The 25,956-nt window shown below is 48.4% G+C and overlaps 1 protein-coding gene across 4 annotated transcripts; it reads left to right on the top strand.

Moving 5' to 3' along the window:
* Positions 1-194: 194 nt before the first annotated feature.
* On the top strand, positions 195-25,426 carry LOC135817017 (basic proline-rich protein-like). 4 transcript variants are annotated; one of them, XM_065330132.1, is made up of 20 exons: positions 195-373; positions 6,550-6,613; positions 7,680-7,723; positions 8,615-8,646; positions 9,190-9,268; positions 12,789-12,886; positions 13,502-13,535; positions 18,627-18,679; positions 18,961-18,994; positions 19,419-19,480; positions 19,830-20,037; positions 20,389-20,612; positions 20,938-21,024; positions 21,610-21,669; positions 22,067-22,144; positions 22,527-22,586; positions 22,967-23,050; positions 23,429-23,482; positions 23,961-24,003; positions 24,474-25,426. In XM_065330132.1, the coding sequence occupies exons 2-20, from the start codon at positions 6,564-6,566 to the stop codon at positions 24,845-24,847; spliced, it is 1,758 nt and encodes a 585-aa protein (XP_065186204.1). In that variant the 5' UTR covers positions 195-373; positions 6,550-6,563; the 3' UTR covers positions 24,848-25,426. The 4 variants fall into 4 exon arrangements, with proteins under 4 accessions (XP_065186204.1, XP_065186190.1, XP_065186194.1 ...); XM_065330118.1 differs by lacking the exon at positions 195-373 and adding an exon at positions 4,430-4,826; XM_065330122.1 differs by lacking the exon at positions 195-373 and adding an exon at positions 5,108-5,327.
* Positions 25,427-25,956: the final 530 nt, after the last annotated feature.

Below are 25,956 nucleotides of genomic sequence, written 5' to 3'. Positions count from 1 at the left end.
AGTTTCCACCCAAACCTGTAGATCTAAAACGAACGCCCCCCCCCCTAATCACGGCCGGATCACGTGATTGTGTGTCATTTTGACTTTTTGAAGCTTCGAAATATTTAATTGTACTGTACCACTACGCAATCTGAATATTTTTCCAAATCCATCACCAAAACTGCAAAAGACACCGATCGGTAAGGTTTTCTCTCTTGAGCTCTGAGGATAGACGTTTTCAGAGGTTTTGCTGCTTTCGAAGCAGTGGTGACTTGATAACCGTCAGCTTCATAGTGTCACAAATATCCGGAGGAGTGCAGCGGGAAGGACTCTCTTCGTCAGGAACTGGCATTGCCGTCTCGTTTGACATCCCTGACTCTGAGCCAAGGCTGAGGTAAGTGACGTCATAGTATTTTATCTTTGTGGTGACCGGTGGGCATACCAGTACTGGCAGTAGGCAGTAGTACTAGTACTAGTAGTACCAGTACTAGTAGTCAGCTGAGCCAGCTCTTGTTTCACGTGATGGCAGCTTTGCAATCTGAAAGTCTGCATTGCTTTCACCACGCGTGAACAGTACAGGAACGATATGCCATGATCACAGAATGATGTAATCATGTGTAGATTTCCTATGTATGTTGATCAATGTCACTCGCCAAGAATGTATTCATTTACTTCAAGTACACAACATAAGTGTATCGTAATTCCGCGCATATAAGCCCATGGGCCTATATCCGGATATAAGCCCACCTCCGTTTATAAGCCCATGGGCTAATGAACAGACACAAATGCAACTCACGTGTCAAGTAGAATTTTTCACAAAATGGACTCTTCCTACCATGGTACAGCAGGTCAGTGCAGTTTACCAGTAGAGTATGGTAGACTGACCATGAGCACGAACTTGTACTTTTTCGTGAACCTTCAAAATTCGAATATTGGCCCATGGGCTAAAAAACGAACATGTTTTACTGGTTATTTTTATCCCCAAACTGCATTGTTTCACATATAAGCCCATGGGCTTACATGTATATGCGCGAAATTACGGTAAGTGTGGTCTGTAGATCAGCTCGAATACACGTTACACGTTTCGGACCGTGAGTTCCGGCCATCTCGTGTACAGTCAGACCTCGCTTATCCAGTCCTCTTTTATCCGGATTCCTCGCCATCCGGAAGAAAATTGCCGGTTACCGATTTACAGCGCATGTCATGCATACATACAGTATGATTCAGCATGTGTGTTTGCGCGGTCTGACTGTACTCGTATGTTGTGCCAGTTCCTGATTCTTCCTGAACTCATTCCGGAGCTGCAGTCACATCAGCTCCAGTCCTATTCTGCACTGGTTATCAAGAACCTGAGCTTGTTTTGAGCAGGGCCAAAATAATAATTACTTGTCACGGTGGCAAATGCTCCTTTATCGCTGGTCATGTTATGGATGAAATCGATATTCGTTGTCAGTGCTGGTAAAAGACTACTGAAGATGCTGAAGATGCTTGTGCATTGAAGTATACGGAGCAGTGTGTTCAAGTCCGCACAGCGCGCAGCTCATCAGACCAGCATGCAGCGTGCCACGCACTGCAGCATGATGAATGCATGTGCGCACACTCAGCAACGTGGCGTTCCTCTGCAGCACCATTTCAAAGTGCAGCGTGACATCCATGTGCATCATGTATGCCTACTCTTGCTAGCGGTGCTGCACGGGGTTTTCTTAAAAGTTCCGTGTCGTTTTGGCATGCGTGACGAACGCGTCTCGAGATAAACCCACCACCGTGGGTGTAACAGCTGGTAAGCAGTATCTGAGGCGAAACTCCTGCAGCCTTTAACTTTCGTGTAACATTCCTGCAGTTGTATCCTGCATGACAAAGTGAAGGGGGTGGGGGGCACCAACTCCATTCACCTGCAGTACCATGAGTACATTACCCCCCAGTGTGTGCGACTGCACAACCTCTGGGCAGAACTTCACATCACACGCAGCATGGTTCAAAAGGTTACACTGGCAAACAATGCAAAGTGGCCACACGGGAGTTGAACCCAAAGCAGGGCTGTGTACAACCCTGTATCTATCATGCACGGGGTGCAAATAATGTGTACGGGTTTGTCACGTGATGTGAAGTTTTGCCGTCGCAGACCCCATCTCGGGCCATAGCTGGAGTCGCACACTCTTGGGGGTTATGTACTCTTGTATTGGCAGTACCAGGAGTCCATAATCCCTGGGGGAATATGGACTCTTGGTGGTACCAAGTGTCCATAACCCCCAGAGTGTGCAGCGCGCGATAGGGTCTTGTCACGACTCGTTTTCAACATTACGTCATTTTCATGCAGCGAATGTCGCGGCCTGCACGCGCAGCCACATGAAAACGACGTAATGTTGAAAACGAGTCGTGACAGAGATTTGTGTGGCGTTGCACACTCTGGGCCCTGTCTGGGGGTTATGGACTCTTGGTGGTACCTAGAATTTGAGTAAGCTGTGTTGGCTTCATTGACCTTCACCTGTGTATTTGCAAGTCATCGTGCGTACGTATAGTGACGTATACACCTGACTTTATTGCTTGTGGTCACTTTATCTCTAGTTGCAGTAACACAGAAACTATATCAAAGCCAAAACTTGTTTTGAGACTTTTGCAAGCAGAATTGAATTATTTGTGCTCTTTGGGAGGTAGTATGGGGTACATCATGTGACATCACAGTATGTAAGCATTTTGCGCCGTGATGGCACGTCTACAGATTGTCTTGCTTATCTGCGCTTCAGTTATCTGTTGCTTCCCGTATCTGCTATTCGCCCATGAGCTGCCGGCATGGTCTAACTTAGAAATAAGCTCGGTGGAACCAGTCTTTCCTGCGACTCAAGTTTCATGCTTGCGCTATCATCAGACAAAATCACTGGTGCAAGGTCTTATGCAGGGGAAACCTTTGCACGTTTTCTGCCACACTGCACATACCGTCCGTTTGAGCCGTGTACCACTGTGTAAAGTGGAACCGACTGGAACCCATTTTCATGTTGCGACTCCACTGTTGTTTACATCAAAATACGAATGAGGGAATGTTTCCCTTGTTATGATCAGAATCCGTCTTAGTCGAACATTTGTCCGGTAATACGACATGACTGTATTCCATGCAGCTGGCTTTTTTCTGATAGACAGGTACCTGCATTTGAGGCTTATGTTGCGCCTTCAGCTCATGCGCATTCTAACTGATTATGTAGTAACTTGTCAATGTGCTTCTAAGATGTCAATGATTACACTGATGATGTACGTGTAGCAAAATACGGCAGTTTCGCCCATCCACTTGTATTCACATATCCGCGCATATCGGTAGGGGTAAGCGAGGAATACTGTAGTGCCCCGTAGATCAACAACATTTTATTGAAAAATGCACGTGCTGTACAGTCTTTTTTCTTCAGACTTTTCCCTGTTTTATTTGTGTCTTTCCCTCAAACCAGTGAATAGCTGTACATACTAGTACTAGTAGTAGTAGTCATTACACGTACATGTATGGTAGGTCTATGATAGGTCTACATGTATGCAGTATAGTGACCATGTCATGTACTTTCTTACGATAACTATTTTGGAGAACCCTGCATTGCAGTTACCAGCCACTTGACCTCTGGAGCACATGTGTTCGCTATAAAATGCACAATGTGTCATGGTGTTGACCGAAATTGGCGAAACTCGCCCACTTCTGGTTGAAACCGGCATCTCTTGTCAGCCGGATGTCCGTTGGGTCTCCCCAGCATTGAACAGCGCCAGGAATGGGAGGGAGGAAAGAATCGTAGGAGAAACAGAAGGCCAATGCAGTAATGGTTAGCCTCACCGCTAAAACGGAACCAGTGACATGAGCGTGTGTGTGTAGACTGCATGCAGTGGAGTAAGCAGAAGGTCGTGCTGGTAGTATGTCCATGTCGTTAGGTATTAGCGGTAGCAACCCCTCTAATGGTCTCACCGGTCGTTCGAGAGGGTATTACAGGCTGCTGTGGTCGCTTGCTTGGAAACTGTGTCGTCGCTGGTGCTCACGTTGACCCATCGACCGTCAAGCTTAGACTCTACGCCTGTGAACATGTTCGCCTATTTGAACATTCCGTTGGACGCCGGCAAGCACGCGTCGAGTAAGCATAGTAAAGGGCCCATAACCGTCAGCATGGTCAGTGAGAAAGTGCACTTCGATGACGGTCATTTGCGCGAAAAAGGGCTCCACCTGCACCCGTCGGTATTCGTCGAGGCTGGAGTACTCCAAGCTGCAGCAGGCTTCCAAACTGCTTGCTTCTCGACTCAAGTAACTACTACCGTCCTTACTTGTTAGTTCAGGAGTTGTAGCCTAGGTCCCATCACCGGCGGAAGTTTGAGCTGCTAACCTTTGTTGTCGAAACTCTACAGTCTACTCCCTGCGCCACGGCCGCGAGTCAGCATGGTATTGTTGCCGTACGAATAGAGTCAGGCCATGTACCACTGCGGTGGAAGAACCCCGGCGGTAGAGCTTACGATCACGATTAGAGATTAGAGGCGCGCAAGAGGTGTTTTGCAAGTGGTTTGGTGGTCGCAGCACTGACACTGCTACACCGCATCCTCGTGAATAGTGTAGGCAACTGGTTTGGGACGTTCGTAGTAAGTTTGACCATGGGAGGACCATGATGACGGAGCCGAAAAGACAGTGCTAGTGAGTAGACGGATGACTCCTCTGATCTGAGTTCACGTGGATCTACGTAGCTTCGGAGTCGGAGTGTAGCTAGCTAGGTCTAGACGTCTAACAAGTAACAGAGTCCACTACTGGCAGTACTGCAGTTGGACAGGTGTGACACCAGCAAGCCAAATGCCATCCTTCCAAGTCAAGCTTCAAGAGCTAGAGTCAAGGCTTGGAGGTTAGTGTAAGGTCTCAGTACTGCTGACGAGTGCTGTATCTGCCGAACTCTGGCCACCACTAACCACCGGGCACTGCTACTGAGTGCTAACCAGGCCGTAGTCCTCATGTCATGATAATAATTATGAGCTCTACACTGACTAGACTGTGTACATGATTGTGTACTTCCTGGCACCCGTACCCGTTCTTCTGATCTGGTGACGAACGTGCCACAAAAAAAAGAGTAAAAATTAATCATGACCACGAAACTATGTCTTGGACTTGGAGGTAACTGGTTGAGTCAATGAAGTTTTTTATTGGTATCCAGTGGCTGATGCTGCAGTAGCCGCTAACCTGGCTTATCCGAACCATCGTCTTGGCCGTTCTTTATAGTCAATCATTGCATGTTTCGTAATCCCAGCCGGACCACTTTTACCCTAGACGTATCGGGAATCAGGATCGATTCAGTGGTTGTAATCAATCACGATAATGTCGACGGAGGACGATGTCTTCGCTGGTACTGGTACGGACTATTTTCATAGTTTTGTGTTGCAAGCGTGCTTCCTACACCATACATGATCGTGTACCTAGCTAGCTGCTGAATGTCTGCACCGTGTGCACGTGTGCAAGAGCGTAGGCGCGCTGGGCGTGCGTATGTTGCCTTTGTTGGCATTACACGGTTTCCACTCCACTCCAACTCGTTTAGCCGAAGCCTGGCGAAGAAGCACTTGTGTGATAGGAGTGATGTGTGCCACTGCACTGTGTCAGTGCCAGTGGTTACTGTGTATTTTCCTGCCTTGTTCTTGTCGTTACATTACTTACAATGATTATGACTGTACTTAGCACTACCTCAGTACATGTACACCAGTGCACGCGCGTTAGAAACTCCAGGGTGTTTTCATTTAGCGCCTGATCGACACTGTCTAGTTTTGCTAAAATAATTGTCACAGTTCATTTGATTTGTCAATGACTGAAATATAAGGCATTGGCCCGAGAAGTTAGTGGTACACAGACTAGCGGTGCTGCGACGATTTGGAAAGGAATTTGTCGCTTCCTGACAGAGAGCGCAGAACGTGGTGTAAGAATATTATTGAATAGGAAAGTCTCTGGGTCCGTCAGTGACAGCAGTATTAAAGTTTGTGATGGGCGTTAGAGTGAGCTCAACTGAAGATCTTGTCACAGCCAGTCGTCAGAGTTCTTGTCTTGCTCAACCCATATCTTGCATATCATGATGTGTTCATGATAATGGTGCTCTCCAAACCTATTTGGAAATATCACTGAAATCTGAAGACAAGCTGCATTGATACTTCAAGTACTAGTATTTCATGTTCACTAGTAGTCCCTTGCAGCCTAGAAGATTGGCTCCTGGAGTCATGGTGATCTTGTCTGTCTCTGTATGTGCGTGCGTGACTTTCAAACTACTAGTACTTAGTTTTTGGAAATTCATGTTTGACTTTTTGGGCTGTTTACGCGTTTGTGGCGGTGTGCACATGGTGGTGGCGGCTGTGTGTGTGTGTGTGTGTGTGTGTGTGTGTGTGTGTGTGTGTGTGTGTGCGTGCGTATGTGTGCATGTGTGTGTGTGTATGTGTGCATGTGTGTGTGTGTGTGTGTGTGTGCATGTGCACACGTGTGTGTGTGTGTGTGTGTGTGTGTGTGTGTGTGTGTGTGTGTGTGTGCGTGCGTATGTGTGTGTGTGTGTGTGTGTGTGTGTGTGTGTGTGTGTGTGTGTGTGTGTGCATGTTTAGGAGGGGCCGGCAGCATGTCGGCATCCGACCCGCCTGCCAAGGCCAAGCCACCGTCGCACCCCAGGTCTGTATTGCCCTTGCCCTTGCGCTTACATGCACTTGTAACATTCGGCTACAGTGTGGTTGGATTGCTGGCACAACCGTATCACAATAATGCATGTTGTGACGATTCGAAGCCAGTGTGGTATCAAGAGTACATAACCCCCAAGAGTGTGCAACTCCAGCTATGGGGTCTGCGGCGGCAGAACTTCTCATCACGTGACAAACCCGTCATTATTTGTGCCCTGTGTATGATAGATACAGGTTTGTACGCAACCCTGCTTTGGGTTCAACTCTCTTGTGGTCACTTTGCAGTGTTTGCCAGCGTAACCTTTTGAACCGTGTCACGTGATGTGAAGTTCTGCCATCGCAGCACTGTATAGAGGTTGTGCAAGCAGTTGCATCCTCTTGGGGGGTTATGTACTCTTGATCATATGAAACTCCGCTTGAAGCAGCCGACGAATGGAATGATGTACTCCGGGAACGAGGCTTTCTGCAGAGCTTTTACAAATCCTTGAACCCAAGTAACGGATGAGCACTCGTCTCAGGATCGTGCTCGTCCCATCCTTGCGTGAATGTGTGAAGGTTCTCTCTTTTGTCAGATCCACCTGTAGGAAACCCTAATCCTACATGGTTTATTTCGTATGCCTACGAACGTTTGGTAATTTTTTGACCAAAGACAGATCAGCATTGATATCCACGCACACACTAGCATGCATGCCCTTTTCTCTCTAGCTCTTATCTTGTACCTTCTTGCTATTATTCACTTATGTGGGGCTTTGAATAAAAAAAGACTCATGCATGCCAGGAGTGCAGTGGCAAGTGAAATCTGGCCTCTGGAATGTTTTGGGGCGCCTTGGTCCCAGGTTTTCAGTCACTGGGGTGTGCAGTGAGCCATCGGTTCTGCTGGGGCTGGATTTCACTTGGTACCGCTGTGCTGTAGAAGCCACGGCTAGAGATTGTGTATTTGTGTGTGTGTGTGTGTGTGTGTACGTGTGTGTGTGTGTGTGCGTGCGCGTGTGTGTGCACGTGTATGTGTGTGTGTTCCCTCCCTTTCCCTCCCCTCCCCTTTCCTCTTCTCTATCATGCAGGCCGACTATAATCAATGCCAGAGCTGGACCCCCAGGGCGGCCAGGTATGGAATGCATGATACATGAATTATAATAATTATTATCAAGAGTACATAACCCCCCAAAAGAGTGTGCAACTGCCTGCACAACCTATAGACCTTATTCGATAAACGTCACAATCACGTGAACCGGGGTCCCGGCAACCAGGGTGTGGCAAGAGATCTGCGCTCAGTGCACAGTGGACTCTGTGTGCGAACATAGGAGTAGATAAATACCGGTATTTTACTACTCTTTTGTACAAACTGGGCCTTTCTTGCCACTCGTTTCTCGTACGCGTGCCCTAGCTTATGACAAATCCCTGGAGGCGAGTCCAAAAGTCACGTTATCGAATAAGGTCTATACAGTGCTGCGACGGCAGACCTTCACATCACGTGACACGGTTCAAAAGGTTACGCTGGCAAACAGTGCAAAGTGACCACAACAGAGTTGAACCCAAGGGTTGAAGGGTTGCATACAACCTTGTATTTATCATGCACAGGGTGCAAGGAATGTGTACGGGTTTGTCACGTGATGTGAAGTACTTCAAAGAAGTATTCTCTCTCATTGTCTTGAACTGTTTTTTGATCCACTGAACCAACTTCCTTGAGCACAATAACTCCTTTGAATGTGAATAGAAAAGTCACGAAGTTTTTTGTTCCTGGGGGAAGTATTCACCCATTCGCATTGGCATCTGGTTTATTTAGCCCTAGTCTTTGCTCAACCTGCACCTCTGCCACCTCCAGTTATAGCCTAGCGGCAGATGCGACGCTTAGCGCATGTTGAAATACCATGGACTAGTTCTCGGAGTCTTTCTTGCATCACTGTAGCTCTTTTGCTCTTGGCTTCCATGGTGTAGCCCGGGGTGAACTGCCATTCAAGCTCACAATACGTCTTCTTGTTTCATGTTTATTTTTCAGCTGCCAAACCAGGCGCCGCACCTTCAGGGGAGGTAAGGCATTGTTCTTTAATGTTTACTAAGTGCTGTCTTTGGGTTCTAATTGCTCCGATTTGTAGTATGTGTATAGGATTTCTGTGTGGTGCTATACTGCTTTTTTTCTACCAATTACATCTACTACATGAACTATAGTACTTGTATGCCACCTTTCCCCTCTGAGCTCTCTCTCTCTCTCTCTCTCTCTCTCTCTCTCTCTCTCTCTCTCTCTCTCTCTCTCTCTCTCTCTCTCTCTCTCTCTCTATCTATCTATCTATCTATCTATCTATCTATCTATCTATCTATCTATCTCTCTAGTAAGTACACATGTGCACGAACACACACATGAACACTCACACACACAGGCACGCACATGCACGCACGCACTCTGTCTCTCTTCACTGCTCGCGATGCCATATTTCCTGTTTATATATCGTATATAATAACTCAGTTCTGTGGAGAATTTGCTGGTCACAGGCACTCAGTTTAGAATGGAGCTTGCTGTTCGGAATATCAAAATAATTATTAAGTCTCATTTTGTGCTCCCTCGCTTTCTGTTAGGCTGGTAATGCAGGACCAGGTAGACCACCACCGGCTGCTAGTCGGCCTGGTCGACCTCCGGCACGTCCAACTTCCACAGGTATGTGTGTGTGTGTGTGTGTGTGTGTGTGTGTGTGTGTGTGTATGTGTGTGAATGTCAATTCATCAGCCTTCCAAGCTGTTGAATGGTGTAATCGCAGCACAAGTTGCTATGTCTAACATAGCTGTTCGCTATCATCGCTTCCGCGATGGGCAGGTCTGAGGTCTGAGGAGTGTGTGTGCGTGTGTGTGCGCGTGTGATTCACTGGCCAGAAAAATCCACGTCATAGCTGTGTTGTGTATACCAGGCTGAATAGTGGCGGTCAATTCTTCAGCCTTGCAAGCTGTTGAATGGTGCAATCTCAGCACAAGCTGCTATGGCTTCTGCCGTAGCATCGCTGGAGCGTCAAATGGTCAATGGTGCGCGTGTGGCGGTCAATTCATCGGCTTTGCAAGCTGTGACATGGTGTACTTCCGGCGTTAGAGTTGCAACCAGGCATCGAGAATGATGATGTGTATAAGGTGGGGGAGGGGGGGGGGGGGGGGGGAGGAAGTGCTCCAGAAATAGACCACAGAACAAAGAGAATACATTGTAGCAAAAAGAAAGGATGAAACACGTGCGTGCATGTTGCCACACTCTCGGGGTATCTTTGAGCTCAGCCGTAGAAGTCAGTATCCAAGAGCCAGTGATGGCGCTTGGGGTGCTTGTGGACATCTTTCTTGAAAGTGGAGCTGCTTCATGATCACCGTTGCCCTAAGTATTGCGCTCTGCAAGCTGTTCCATTCCGAAATGAGAGAGAAGGGATGGGGCAAGAAGCGTATACTGGTGCTTTCCTGTCCAGGACTGGCTGCATGCAACCGCTGCTGTTGACCGGTAGGGGTTGGCTGCGGGTGCACCGGACTTCTCTGTGGTTGTCTGGAGGGGGACCATGGTGGTGAGTTGATGCAGTCCTGGAATGCACTGAAGCTTGTACATGTACAGGCAAACCAGCCCAGAGACAGTCCGGCGGAGACACGGGCTTTGAAGAAGGGCACCAGTAGCGTAGCGTAGGCTGGCATTGCACCAGCCCAGTTTCCTTGTACCCGGCTGGGCATTCTTTTCTCTTTTTCAACTGCACTGGCTGCTTCTTGAGCGTGCGCACACACGACACAGCTAATAAAATGTTTTATGCTGATAGGAAGACGTCCACTAACTCAATGTTGCGCAGCATGCAGGGTTCTACCACTCGAATCCAAGAAAGGTGTTGAAATCCAATCAGCATTTCAAAATATCGTGAAAACTAGCAGCAGAAAACCAGGAAAGCGGTGGGTAGACGGGGAACTGAATTCTATAGTTGAACAGTGAAACGATGGCTTGATGAGAATGACATCACGGTGTACAGCACTCACAACGGAGGAAAAGCCGTTGAACTCTGAAAGCATGGACGTGGAAATACTTCAGTGCTAACCCCACGGGAGAGTCGATACTTCGATGCCCTTCCACTTCTTTTGGTACAGAAGTATAACACTACGAAACATCGAAGCATCCGGATGACACCGACTGAGGCACCGCGGGTGAAGAACTCAGAACGAATCCGTGGAACACTTTACCGAGATGATGAGAAATCACCACCATCCAGGTTCACTAAATTCCAGATAGGTGATAGCGTCAGACTGGCAAAGCAGAAGCAGCAATTCGAGAAAGGATACACTCAAAACTGGACTGAGGCGGTATTCGACAGAATGAACATTCTCCCAACGAAACCCACCACGTACACTGTGAAAGACCTTGCCGGAGAGCCCGTCGACAGCTCGTTCTATGAACAAGAGCTCCAGAAAACTACTCGAGTGATTTACCGGACCGAGAAAGTAACCCGAAAAGATAACAAGAAGGATGCTGGGCAAGTGAGAGTCTGCTGGGCAAGTGAGAGTCTGCTGGGCAAGTGAGAGTCTGCTGGGCAAGTGAGAGTCTGCTGGGCAAGTGAGAGTCTGCTGGGCAAGTGAGAGTCTGCTGGGCAAGTGAGAGTCTGCTGGGCAAGTGCTTGATACTAAGGGTGGTGTGTCCCCATTGTATTCACCTGTATGTACATGGCGTGATCTGCGGTCAACATTGCTAGGCCGATGTGGTACGTGTCCGTGTCCGGACTGTAGATGAGGCAGTGCCGGACATGGTGTGATCTGCGGCCAACATTGCTGGGCCGATGTGGTATGTGTCTGTGTCCGGACTGTAGATGAGGCAGTGCCGGGCATGGTGTGACCTGCGGCCAACATTGCTAGGCCGATGTGGTACGTGTCTGTGTCCGGACTGTAGATGAGGCAGTGCCGGGCATGGTGTGACCTGCAGCCAACATTGCTGGGCCGATATGATACGTGTCCGTGTCCGGGCTGTAGATGAGGCAGTGCTGGACATGGTGTGATCTGCGGCCAACATTGCTGGGCCGATATGATATGTGTCTGTGTCCGGACTGTAGATGAGGCAGTACCGGGCATAGCTTGACCTGCGGCCAACATTGCTAGGCCGATGTGATACGTATCCGTGTCCGGACTGTAGATGAGGCATTGCCGGTTACTCTGCGCATCTCATTTCTCCAAACACTGCAGTCAGCTGCTTCTGCATCGCGATGTCGGTTTTGGCCTTTGACCTTGCCTGACCACTTTCACTCTTGCGGTGCTAAGGCCTTCTTCCTTGTAGATGCCAGCGTGTTCCAACCTTCCTCCTTGGTGCCGGCCCGGGTCGCCAGACCAAAGCAAATGGATGCAACGCGATCAGTCCGCGTACAAGCAGGGTCGGGAAAGTACCGCTGGGGCATAGCCCAGGATAGCTTTTAAAAGGTTGAAGAAATTGTTCACAAATGTAGTTGGCTTGCTCTCCACTCACCATTCTACAGGTGTGAAAATGACGCTAAAGCAGTTGATAGCCCACTGTCTAAGCCTGGCTTCTCATAACAACCAGTTGTCGAACAATGACCAGTAAAGTAGTGGAAATTGAGTAGAAGCCTGTAAAATTCTGATATCTTGAGTTTTGTACTTCGAAGTAAGACGCTTCATCGCATCTCCCAAATTGACGTGTGATTTTAATACAGTAAAACTCCCCTAATCCAGACTCCCCAGATCCGGGCACTCCCCAGATCTGGGCACCTTTCTTACCCATCAGGACGCACAAAACCGGGCATTTCGATGGGAAAATGGTCCCAGATATTATCGATAGGCATGAAGAAGTGTTTACTTGCAGTCTTGCATACACTAAGTGCATAATGTTCTGAGTTGCATGGAATTCCTGATTACGGGCAATGCCCGGCCCGGTCCCAGGCCCGGTCCCAACCTGCCCGGATAAGGGAAGTTCTACTGTAGGTGGCTTTTTTTAAAAACTGGGATTGTGCACTTTCCTAGTTCCCTCCCGTGCAAAGGATTATGTGTACCACACAGCCAGTGAGTAATTTCCAGCGTTTTCAAACTGGGATTGTGCACGATCCTTCTTATTTCCCGCCCGTGCAAAGAGTATTTGTACCAGACTGCCAATGAGTGATTCCCTGTGTTTTCGAATGTTTGTCTTGCTATTGCGGTCCCGCTGCTGCTGTTCTTTCTGCCGATCATTGCTGCAGTTGGCGATTCCAGTAACGATTCTCCCAAGCCCCCGCAGCCGAAAGGTCGGCCCGCACCGCCACCATCCAGACCCGTACCATCGTCGAGGAGTTCACAGGTACGTACGGTTAACCTTTGTTAAATGCTAGCCATATGACGGCGAACAAACATATTACTTTACGGCCTTTTGATAAGGGGCCGTCCGTAAATATCGAACTTTTTTTCACCAAAAGAATGATTTTAGTTTAGACCCAACCCCTCCCTCCCTCCCCCTCAGAACGTAAAAATTGTTGACATATGCATGCATATACAACAAAAGTCGCAAGTGTGTCACTGCTCCTATGGCCATGTACATGTATCGAAGTTTTCTGAAACGAAATTGGTCAACCCCCTCCCACCCCATAACGAAATTATTTCGTTTCGTGAAAAAAGTTCGATAATTATGGACGACCCCTAATTAGACAAGAATAAGGTCAAGTTGACGAATGTTGCTGCTACTTCAAGATAGGCATTGAGCACTCTGTGCAGATAAGGAGCGATGAGGTTTTGCCATCCTCTTGCTATCTGTACATGTCTGGATAGTACCTGGTGTGTCATGCTTGTACCTGGTGTGTCATGCTTGTACCTGGATATGGTGCAGGGGATCTTGTCACTTGACGTTGGTTCTATTATCATCTTGTTTTAATTGTGTCAGCTCATGTCACGCTTTCTGCCTCTTTTGTGCTTTTTTCAGGTCGATGAACCAGATGCTGCTGCGGAGTCAATCGGTAGGTATGGCTGGGCCTTGACTTCTTCGTCAATGTCTTTCAATACGGAGGTTTAGCAAGGCAAATTTCGTGCTCGAGTTCACACTCTAAGGAGAGTCGAACTCCATGCCGAAATGTGCATTTCGGAGAGGATCAGCAAACAGAATCGACCCATTGCGCATTGCTAAAAATTAATATGGAAAGTATGAGTAATGCTTGTGAGCACGCTGGGATCAGCAATGCACTGTTACTGTTGAACACCCCAGACGACCATGCCCAGGTGGCTGTGAAGGGTGTTTATGGTACAAATTGCATCATTGCGCAATGGGTCTATTCGCGCTTGCATGACATTGACAGGTCGTATATATATTATGTGTACAGGCAGTACAGAGTAGTAAGTTTATGACTGTCCTGACGTGAGTCCTGACACCCTGGGTTTTCGCCGAAAAGTGCACGCGAACTTGGAAGCAAACTTTGCGATGCTAAGCCTCCGTATTATCTTCCAGTGTACTGTTTGATCATTGTGGAAAGCTTTCGTGTAGCTTCAACCAGGGAGTACCTAAAGATGGGAGATAGAGCCACACCACAAACTCGGGTACAGGAGGGACACAGCTTGTTGAGCGCTCGGGTGAATACCTTCTCACCGACTTACTGTAAAAGCCTTATATATAACGAAGTGCTAACTCTAACGAATTAACGAGGAGACAACTGTCGTTAAAATAGAAAACGTTAGACAGAAATCGATACATATTGTTGCTATTGAGCGTTGAGAATGAGTGAGAATTGTTACCTTTGGTATACGTAAACTGGTCAATATTAGGAAATCGTTATATATGCGCCTCGTTAGAATAATGCCTTTTACAGTACACTCTTGCAACCCACCCGTACATGACCATCTCGACCCGGGCATACTTCCACGATGCGGCCAAGTGGCCATTTGCCGCGCTCTGCACCTGGCCACAGAACAACCACAACATCACCCACTTGCAGGCATCCGGATGCTGTCAAGACTGTCGAGACAGTTAACCCTTTCAGTGTTTAATGACGAGATATCTCGCTCTGTAAAGTGTAGCTGAACGGCGGATGACGAGATGTCTCGCTCCACTGCCCACGCAATAGTACGAAGTGCACACATCACTGTACAAACTGTCGTAACTTTTTTCAACGGCGGCCGATTTTCACCGTTGGAAAGGTATTGAGCTCAGCTTTCCAGTGATATAAAAGTCCTTTGCGATAGGACTAGATTTGAGTGAGCGGTGATGAATAGAATTGCAAAATATCAAAATACGCTTTCTGGCCATCAGTTCAAACTTTTTGCTCGCGACTCGCTTTTTTTAGGGGGTTTCCATTTTGCTACAGCGCATGCGTGTCGGACATCAAACAAAGCGCTTGGATCTCAGCTTTGCAGCCCAGTTTGAATCGTGAAGTTTGGTTTAGTTTGAGCGAGATGGCGAACAAAAATGTATTATGAAGTTGTTTAGCGATTCTGAGACATGTAAGGGCATCTTCTAGAGCACATAGAAGTGACCCTGGCATGTCTATGGAGCTGAGAACTACCAGGGAGTCTTCGCTTGGCTCAGGCCTTTCCAACAAGCCATAGATCATGGAAATCCATCAGTGAAATCAAAAGTGGCGAAAGATTTTGCTCGGCGACGTGCGTGCCGGGTTCCAAATGAAAATAAATGCGCTGAAAGCTTAGCCGGCAGGGGGAAACTAGGCCAGCAGTGAAAGGGTTAAACCAGTCAGTTGCACGGCGATGTAGTCCAGACTCCAGTGGCTCGTCCCAATCGGTGTCGCTGACCCATGTCTCTTGTAGTAGCAACTTGGCTTGCACAGTTACCGGTGCTAGAAATCTGAGCGGATCAAAGATGGCTGATGTCTTGCTGAGAATTAAATCGCTTTGTCAGAGTACTGTCCGGTGGTAGACGTATGTCGGGGTTGAAGGTGAAGCTGTCCTCCGTGGCCAACCACCGCATTCCCAAAGTCTTGACAGCCGGGAGCTTGTTTGCGGATAAGTCAGTGGATGTAGCACGATCTGCAACTGGTACATGGGCTAACAACTCCGTAGAATTCGACAGCCATTTGCGGGCGTACATCCCTGCGGTTGACCAAAGGGCCTGCAGATCTCGATACAATGCCAATGCCTTAGCCCCGATCAAAGCGCCTGCAGATTTTTTTGTATTGTATTTTATTATTTTACTTGGGCATTCCCAACAGACCCTACGGTCTTCTTACAGGGTGATGGGGATATGATTTGTGCGAAGGGATTCGGAAGCGCATTAAAGCTGTCAGCACCAAGGAATGAAATAGATTTGTATCCAACTTGAGTTTGCACAATGGGTAAAGAAAGGGAATTATTGGCTTGGCCGCGGGTGACTCTATCTGTGTGAGCGAAATCACGGCGAAGCAGATCTTGATACAATGCCAATGCCTTAGCCTTGTCATCTCAGGAGTCCATAGTATCATCCTGATCCATGCACGTGGACTGCTTCCGCTGCTTCCAGTTGCTGCTGCTGATGCTCAGATGCATGCTGCTGTGTTACATACTGTGCCAGGAATGGCGAGCAGTTCACCCCGAACACAACACACTGGAACTCGTAGATATCAGTTGGATCAGTTGATTTGCCATCTCGCCACAGGGAGCGCAGAAATGGATGATCCTCCGGCCGAATACCAGTCCCCAAGTACATCTCAGCAATGTCACAGATGAGGCCGATTGGCTTGGCTCGGAAACGAATGAGCACCTTGACCACATTGTTCTGTAGCTTCAGTCCTGCCTGCAGACAGTCATTGAGCGAGACACCACGATGTTGGGCAGAGGCATCGAATACGATGCGACACTTCGTAGTTGACCTGTCGGGTCTCAGAATCTGAAAATGAGGTAGAAACCAACCAGCTGGTGGAAAACTCTGCAATAGTTCTTCCGGTAACACTCTGCGTAGCCCTTGCCCAGATACTGCTGAATCACGTTGCTGTACTGGCTCGCGAGTTGACTGTGTCGTTTCAGTCGTTTGTCAGTGTTACCCAGTCGTCATAAAACTGACGCGTAGTTGTTTGGTAGTTCCTTCCTGAGCGACTTCCAGGGCATTCCGATCTCATTCCGATCGTTGATGAGCCGACGAATCTCCTCCGTGTGCTTGATCACTTCGAGATCATCTTGTGACAATCCAGTAGCCTTGGTTGATGGCACACTCTCCACTTCCCAGAACTTCCGAAGTGTTTGGTTAGTGTTGGGAATATCATCTGTGTGTGCCAGTGTTGCTGCATAGAATGACGTCGCTGGTTGCATTCCCATCGCCATTGGACTTGCTATGCAAGTCCAACCAAGTGGTGTCTTCCTGGCAACAGGCTCACCTGGTGAACCGTGAACTTCGTCGTACGCTGAATGCAGTGTAACGGAATCACAGCCATTTCGTTCCCTGGGACGCAGGACACAAAGGACAAGGCTGGTTTGTTACATTATGTTATATTTACAAGATGGAAAAGCAAACTGCTCTGACAGAGACGAGCAAGAAGACTGACAAAAGGACTCTCGACTAAAACATCGCGCATGCTCATATCACACATGCACGCGACTAGACGAGACAGTTTGGGGAATGCCATCACACAGGAAAACAACACATCATTTCACAACACCTGCCCCCATGATGACATTCCACAAAATAATAAACCGACACCACGTTCCACATGCACAACAGCAAAAAGAACCACAGCAAAACAGAAAAACGAAAACCAACCATCAACCTACAGGCGACGCTCTAAAATAATATCCGGGCCACGAAACAGGGCCAAACAAAAACCTAGAGCCGACGCTCTACAACCAGGCCACGCCACACAACGCCAACCGAAACACGGGAGCCGAAGCTCCAACAAAATAATGACATGCGCACAGCCGCACCAAATAAATCTACAACAAAAACAATGGAGAACAACAGAACGAATAGAAGAGCAACAGACCGACAACAACCAAACTGAAACAACACAGCAACAAGCAACGAACTGAACAGAGAGAGAACAACACAGCGAGCAACACACCAAGACGAACAACAAGGACGACACACAGTCGGTGACGCCAGACTCGTCCACTGTCCTCTGGCGAGCCACGGCCACACGCTCCGTCGCGGTTCCTGCCGTCTCAGGCTCCAGTCCACAGTGACTGTTCTAGTCCATCACCTTCTCTGCCTCCTCTCCGCGTCGTCTTCCGCTCCCACCAGCTCTTCACCTCCTCCGCTCCCACGCTCTGCTTACTTCAAAGTAACAGTTACTTCGTTGTTGACGACAATGAACAGACTCATGACAAACTTACTCATCCTCTGCGTCCCGGAGGGGGGAACTACACCCACACTACAAACCCACGGACACCACAACTCGCACAAGGAGTTCTAAAATAGATTATATTAAATATTTACATGGTTTAGAGAGTGAAAGCAAAGCTAAGCGCAAGACACAACTCCTTGCAAACTTACTCAAGACACAACAAGAACACAAGAGCAAATCTGCATGCGTGCAGAACGGCCTGGGTCCCGGAAACATGTCGGGACACAGGAACACAAAGTGCATGCATGAGTGCATACACGGAACAGCATACACGTGCGCACGCACGTGACAATGATTACTAGGCAGCGCACATAGGAATGCTTGCAGCACAAGGGTACAACGGGATACTCCATTTCAGCAGTTCAGCATGGTCGACGCCAATCAACAGATCAATATATGGCTTCTTTCTCAACGCCGGAAACGGTATGTTGACAAGGTGTGGCCACTGCTTCACCGGCTTCATCCGATCCGTCCGGTGGTCGCTTGTCAGCAGCGCCACCGACGTCTTGACGCTTCCGTCCACTCACTGCAACTCACACTCGACTGCTGTTGTCTGGAGGGTAGCTATGCAACATGTTTGTATTGCTAGTCAAGTTTGATTTTGCATAGCAAAATTGCTATGCAACGAGATTGAGAACTCAGATGGTGAGCCAAGGAAAAAAATTGTAACATGGGAATTGTGGGCACAAAATCTGGTTTAGTTGATGGACTCGATCACAAAACTTGTGCCCACAATTTCCATGTTACAAAAAATTGAAACTTGAAAGTAACTTATTCCCTGATGTGTGTGTACAGATGAAGCAGCTGCTGCGGCCGCTGCACCACCAACTCCCACTCGCTCTACAGCAGTAAGTCCATTGCGAACATCACCTCTTTTCGTTGACATGGGAGAATTGTGTGTGTGCGTTCGTGTGTGTGTGTGTGTGTGTGTGTGTGCACGTGTGGGTGTGCACGTGTGGGTGTGCACGTGTATGTGTGTTGAGTTTAGCAGGTATTTTTGACCTGGTGTGCGCAGGCTTCTTTAGCACATTCCACCTTTTTTTGCATGCACTCTGGCTGATGAATTGGCAGGAGATCTGCTTGTGTGTCATATGCTACGTGTCTCGCTTTTCTTTGTTTTGTTTTGCAGAGTGCCGATGCTGTATCTCAGAGAAAGACAGATGGTAGGTGTTTGTTCACACCCAGCTGTTCACACTGACTCCCCAGAGTAACAGTTATGCCACTCCACACTGAATCCCCGGAGCATGCCCCTCCACACTAACTCACCAGAGTTTGCCGCTCCACGCTGACTCCCCAGAGTGTATTCTCGGGATGTAATTGTAAGCTGCCACTTCTGTACTTTATATACAAGTAGCCCTCATGGTAAGTGAAATCCAACCCCTGGTTACATGCACTTACGTGCAAGTCCGTATATGCCCGCCCTGTGCATGTATGTATATGCTCGTGCTGAACCGCGCCGACTCAGGGGTTGGATTTCACGTGCCACCACTGTAGCTGTACGTAGGCATACCAGCCCTTGGTGCAAGTTGCACGTGTAGTTCTGAAAGACCACCACGTCTCTGTGCTTGTGTTCCTCTGTGCGTTCAGGACCAGCCGCTGCACCGGCCAGTCGACCACCACCACCGGTCGTTAGTGGCAGACCTGCCAAGGTACATCCTGCGTGCATTCCAAAGTTTGTGTAGCAATCGGTGCTAACCGACTATGTAGGCTTGTTGACATTTGCAACCATGTTTGCCTGTCTTCCAATGATTTGGTGAAGTTCTGAGCATCCAGGAGGTGATATTTCATACTGAGTTGCTTTGTGGTGAGTGACTTGTTAGGGGGACGGTTTTGAATGCTCAACGTTAGTTGTAGATGTTAGCATTGGGGTATCAGCCGTTGTTGCATCAGGCCGGTCCTTTTACCAAGATCAATGTGACACCCATAGTTAGTGACCACATCACCACTACTCTCTCTATTCATTTCGTCCATTTCCACCTTTCCGTTTTTACCGTTCAGCCCGGTCCACCGGTGGGAGGCCGTCCTCCACCGCCTCGTCCCAAGTCTGTCGTCAATGAAGAAGCGGCACCAGCAGCAGTAGAGTCGGATGTTGTAGCTGATGAAGCTCCCAGCAGCACTCCTGCAACCGTCCCGTCACAACCCGGTCCTCGTCCACCCCCACCAGCAGTTGCGTCTCGACCTGGACCACCTCGACCGGCACCATCAGGTAAAGTATTGTGTTTACCTGTCTGCATGTTGCGCACGCACGCGTGTGTGTGTGGGTGTGTGTGTGTGGGTGTGTCTGTGTGTGTGTGGGTGCCGTATGCTGTGTTTACTTCACTTTGGGTGAAAGTGAAGCCAGTGCGCATTTAACCAGCCAACGCATCCTCTTTAGTTGAAACCCCTGCATGTTCAAGAACATCTCTGTGCTTTAACCTTTGCTTTCTTTTGTCATCTTATGGTCGGAACTAACGTTATAATCAGTTTTCCTCCCCATTTATTTGTGTACTTTTCAAGATCAGTGTATTTAGATTCATGTCTGATTGAACTCGCTGTGTTGTTTATTGTTCACATACAGGCTCCCGGCCACCTCCTCCCAAGCCGGCTGCTGGGCCGGCCAAGCCCGCCGCACCTCCGGCAGCAAAGGCATCAAGGCCACCCCCAGCGGGAGCAAGACCGCCGCCACCTCGCCAGGCTAGCGTCGACACTCCACCGCGCTCGGGCAGCGTCAGTGCTCCCGGCCGACCGCCGCCAGCGACTGCCAAACCGCCCAAGCCCAAACCACCAACTCCCGCATCACCTGTAAGTGATTTATTTAGTGCTTTCAATAGGAGAGCATAGGATGACTTCTGCAGCACTAAAAAGTGCTGCAGAAGTCCTCCTATGCTCTCCTATTGTCCAGCTGAAGGAAAGATATTGTGGGTGTGAAGGCAAAGCTAGCACAATGCATCCTAAGTCTAGCTCTAACTTCTCCCCATCCACGTACCGGTATCTGATCTCATTATGGTGCAATAACCCCCTCATCAATTGTATGCAATACATGTGTTATGTGTGCTTGGTCTTGATGTGAAGTGAAGTGAGGTGTACCTATATGTCTGTGTCCTCCTTACACATCCTCTGTTTGCAGCCCGAAGTGGCAGTAGCAGAGCCAGAAGCAGAGCCCGCTCTGGCTGCAGCTGTAGAAGTGATGGCAGAGGATGAAAGGGCCACTCAGGTGAGGTCACCACTGATAATTACTGTAATTTCACAAATTTTCCGTGTGCTTTTATTTTCGGTACTTTCAGTGCGTTTGTTTCATACCTAAAATTTCAATACACCGAACAAACACTGACACTCATAATCCAGTAGGGAACTGCTTCTCTGTACCTAAAATTTCTGTTCACCGAACCTGGCCTTTTGCACTCATACCGAAAATTTAATATTGAGCACTTAAAATTTCTGAAATTAGAGTACTAGTACCTGTCGTAGGGATTTGCTCTGTGTCACTGTCATTAGGATTTATTCATCTCTTCGGTTTGTGAATTCATGCCAGCTAGCAGCCAATGGGGAGTTGACAACTGCAGTGCTGCTCAGTGAAATCCGATCGTGTTTGTCAAGTACGCACTCTGGGCGCTGTGCAGCACTAGACCTGCAAACACTGGGATGTGTACTGGTGCCGGGGTGCAGCGATCGGATTTCATCGAGCAGCCCTTTAGAAGTCACGAAAGCAACGTAATATGATGGTTTTCAGGCTATCTGTGCTTGCAGAGATCCGGTGATAACAGTGTGCCGTGTTGTGTATTGTTGCTGGTGCATTCAGCCTGCTGAAGAGACCTCTGCAGATCGTGTTGTAACGGGTGAAGCAAGGGTCGAGGAAGAAGTAAGTTGTGTATGTGTAGGTACTAGAACGTCATTGCACGAGCCTGTGCCCTGTGGCAGTTTCCACCGGGTTTTGTGCTGTTGGCATTGCGCTGAGTGAAGGTCATGCGCTTTCCTGTCTTTCCATAGGCTCTGTGTGAATCCATGTCATCTGTGAGTGACTGTAAAGTGCTATTTCCCGTACATTGCCGTGTTGTGTTCTGTTGGAAGTTGGCATCACCACCTCTGCATATGAGCACTGGTCTAGGGTGGTTGGAAGGATTCTGCAAAACCAACAGGCATCGCTAGTGCACGTACTCATTGTCAAGAGACAACACCACTGGTAGTACGATCTTCTTTGGTTCCTGTGCCGTACTGCATTAGACAGTGTGTTGTCTTGCGGGCTGTTTGTTTTGCAGGCTGCGCCAGCACCAAGCCCAGCACCACCAGTTGCACAGGCCAAGCCTAAACCACCCAAGCCCACAACGCCAAGACGGGTAAGCAACAGATTGCTACTTTTGACCTGTAATATGTACCACATTGCACTGATTGTATACTATGAATGCCATCTGTGTGAGTAATGATCTACCCAGATGTCTTTGTCATCGTATTTGTATTGCCCATTCTCCCGTTATTCGTTTGCCCAGTTCAAGCAGTGTGTGTGTGTGTGTGTGTGTGTGTGTGTGTGTGTGTGTGTGTGTGTGTGTGTGTGTGTGTGTGTGTGTGTGTGTGTGTGTATGTGTATGTGTGTTTGTATGTGGCCGTGAGTGTAAATGGGTGTCAGAGAGGTGTAGGTAGTCCTCGTATTGCAGTTGTCCTTGTATATTTGCAATTGACCCTATGTGTAACATGTGTGGATTCGTGTGTGTGTGTGTGCAGAATCTACCCCGGGAAACTTCACAGGACCGCGTTGTTCCAGGCGAGGAAGCGGCGCCAGAGGTGAGGATACTGAGTTGTAATGTTCTTCATTGGCATGCTTGAGTATTACTGCTGCTGGGTGCAGCCTGAACTCGTGACATATCACCCGTTCTGTGTTGCATTGTGTAGAGCTAGCGGCGAGCTTCGCGCCGTCTCATGGTTCACTCACCACTCATGCTCACACTGTTCTCTGTAGTCATTGTCCATTGCTATAAAAAAAAAATATTAAAAAATTCGACGGTTTCGCGTACCGGGCAGGTCCATTGCTATTAGCTGTTAACCTTGTGCAAACCTCTCACAACTAACTTCTCGCACCTGTGGCTGGGAGCATGTCAACTTATAGACAGATTCTAGTACTTGATGGCAACACACAGACTTTTTGCTTCTTTTCTTCCTACTAGGGTGGCAAGGCAAGTGTTTCTGCTGCTCCTAAGCCTAGTAAACCCAAGCCACCGAAGCCAGGTCCTCCGCCGGTAGTGAAGAAGGTAGGTAACGTGCGTAGCAGCACATCAACACAATCGTATCCTTTCTCCCGGGGAATATGTCCATTGTGTAGTTCTCTGCTTCAGTATCCTTGTGCCCATTATCAACTCTGGAGCTGATTTAATCTGGTGTGCGCTTTGGGGAATAGTTGTGAGGTCTGGCATTCAGCTTTGGTGTTTCTGGCCTGCGGGTGTTCTTATGAGGAATGGAAAGCAGGCAATGGTGATCAACTGGTCATGGTCGTGGTGTGTAACTACTTGTAGCCAGATGGCTACTTCATGATCCATTGCCGTTGAAGTTATCACTTACATGTACAGGCGAGGAGTGGTCTAGGTTCCCTTTGTGACTGTCCTTGTTGATGTGCTCCCTGCTATTTGTAGGTGGAAGATGATGATGTCCGTCATGTCACTGGCCAGGAGCGATCTCCGTCGCAGGTGTGTACTTGTGTGTGCCCGCATGTGTGTGCGCGTGTGTGTGTGTGTGTTTGTGTGTGTGTGTGTGTATGTGTGTGTGTGTGTGTGTGTGTGTGTGTGTGTGTGTTTGTGTGTGTGTGTGTGTTTATGTGTGTGTGCGCATGTGCACATGTGTATCTGCGTGTTTCTGTCGCAGATGTGTACGTGAGCGTGTGCGTATATGCATGCGTGTTTCCGTCGCAGATGTGTAGTTGAGTGTGTGCGTATGTGCATGCGTGTGTGTGGCTGTAGATGTGGATTTGACTTTGCATTGATATTGATGCGCGTGTCATTCGTTTTGTAAGATACCAGCCGTTGCGAGTTCATTCTGCTACAGTCATTTCACTTGCAGAACCCTGGACTGTGTTTGTTTTCAATTGAAGCGTGAATGTGCATGTGCAGGGTAAACTTCCCTTAGCGAGAGTTTTCTTGTGTGGACATCTTCTGTGTGTTCTCTCAGAGTCCTTCAGGTCCTCCAGAAGTCACGGAAGAACCAGTCCGCGGTATGTACTGTACACCTGTCGGCCATGTAGCAATGCTCTAGTAGCAATGCAATGTATTGGTTTGTGCATGTCATTGTTCTATGCTCTTGGCCTCTTGTGGTTGTGATTTCGGGCCGGCTTGTTTGCATAGTAATGCCTGTAATGTAACGTTGCTTTATTCCAGGATGTATGCTTGTGTCTACGAGTAACTGGTGCTGCTGCTGCTGCTGCTGCTGCTGCTGCTGCGGTGGCCAATGTAGTGGGCAATTAGATACAGGTAGCTCCTTGTTGTAGTCCTGTATATCACGCTCCATTTTGTATTTGTGTGTAAGCGACTGCTCGGGAATATATCGCTCTGAATATATCGCAGGAGCGATATTCGGCCTGATCTTCCAGGGGAGAAAGTGTGGCTTTGACTGCATGAAATGCAATGTGCTCTGCCGCCAGCACATCGTGTTCGTTTGCTGGACTACTTGCTGTGTACCGTATAGATATCCTGTTCGAGTCGTGCAGTGCTGGCGAGTTCCACCCGTACAGTACATGGGCTCTGTCCAACTGTGCACGAGCACCGCAGCGACTGCCCGCCCGCATCCGGCTGCGACTGGCCGATCCCGCCGTATGCAGCAGCAGCAGCAGCAATGACGTGGGGAAACCCCTGGATAGTGTGACCGCGTTGCGCTTGGCCGTTGAAGTGCGGCTTGGCGCGCCGTACGAAGGCTGGCGGCAAGTGGCGTGGGTGCCCGGTGAAGCTCACAACCCTCTGCTGCGTATCGGGCAGCCGAACGAGCTGGCGTGCATCCTACTGGCGATTCGCCTTACCCCGCGCTACGAACCTGCGTTCCATGTCGTCGTGTTCAGAGCGTGATGGTGGATTTCTCCACAATAGAGACCTTGAGATATGTTTATCGGTTGAGAGAGAGACGAGAGACAGAGAGGGAAAGAGAGCGTTGAGTGGAGTGGCACTTTGTCGGGACATGCCATGTATAAGATGACCCATCCTGATTGCTATCGGCTGGTTCGACTCATCTTCACCGCCTCGTTCTGCTGTACCGAATGCTACAACCATTGTGTGGGCTACATATTCATAGATACATCTCTGGTGTACCATTGAGAGTTGCTGAGCCCACTGTAACCATCTTCCTAACTGCTACCTGTAACACTGCTCTTGTAACATGAACATTACCTGTGTATTGGCTAAGTTAGCGGGTGCCTGGTAACGTCTTGCAAATAGAAACTGCTGCTGGACTTCACTCCACCTGGCTGCCTTGTTCTGGTAATTCCGTCCTTAAAATGGCGATTTAACTCTTGCTAATCCGTTCAACAGTCTAACTAGCTAACCTGAACAATGATCATTTATCACAACTATAAATTGTGAATTGCTATCATGCTTGAAGTGCAATGTCAAGACTCTAGACATTCAGTAGTCTTCTTGACTATGGCTCTACTCTGCTGAATCGGTGTTGTGCGTGTGGTTGTCAAGGCCACTGTCTTCTCGTCTTACCCAATGCACGAAGCACTGGTGGTGCAACCACTAGTCTATGATCATGCATGCCAGTTGGAAATGGCTCTGAGGTGCTGCAACAACTACGGTGTCACTGGTGCATCACAAGGGGATATTGTGGCTTGCGATTGCTTGCTTGGAGTATGTTCTTGGGCACTGGGCCGAGGAAACAGTTCGCAACGCCATTAGAACCGTGGATTGGGCTGCACCTTTTAAATGCTTCATACCGATCTTGGAAGTGCTGCAAAATCTAGCAACTCTTGTTTTCATGGTGATGAACAGTGATGATGTCATACGGATGAATACTGATTATGTCATACGGATGAATACTGATTATGTCATACGGATGAACAGTGATAATGTCTTATGGGCTTCAGCAGTACAGGTGTTGCACAGCACAAAAAGACAATGTAAAATACACAGTGTGTATGAACTGAAGGATGGTGTGAACCGAGGAACAACACTGCAGTGCA

This window comes from Sycon ciliatum, chromosome 1, assembly GCF_964019385.1.
Source record: "Sycon ciliatum chromosome 1, ocSycCili1.1, whole genome shotgun sequence".
NCBI lineage: Eukaryota > Metazoa > Porifera > Calcarea > Leucosolenida > Sycettidae > Sycon > Sycon ciliatum.
This window is presented reverse-complemented; position numbering and strand designations above follow the sequence as displayed.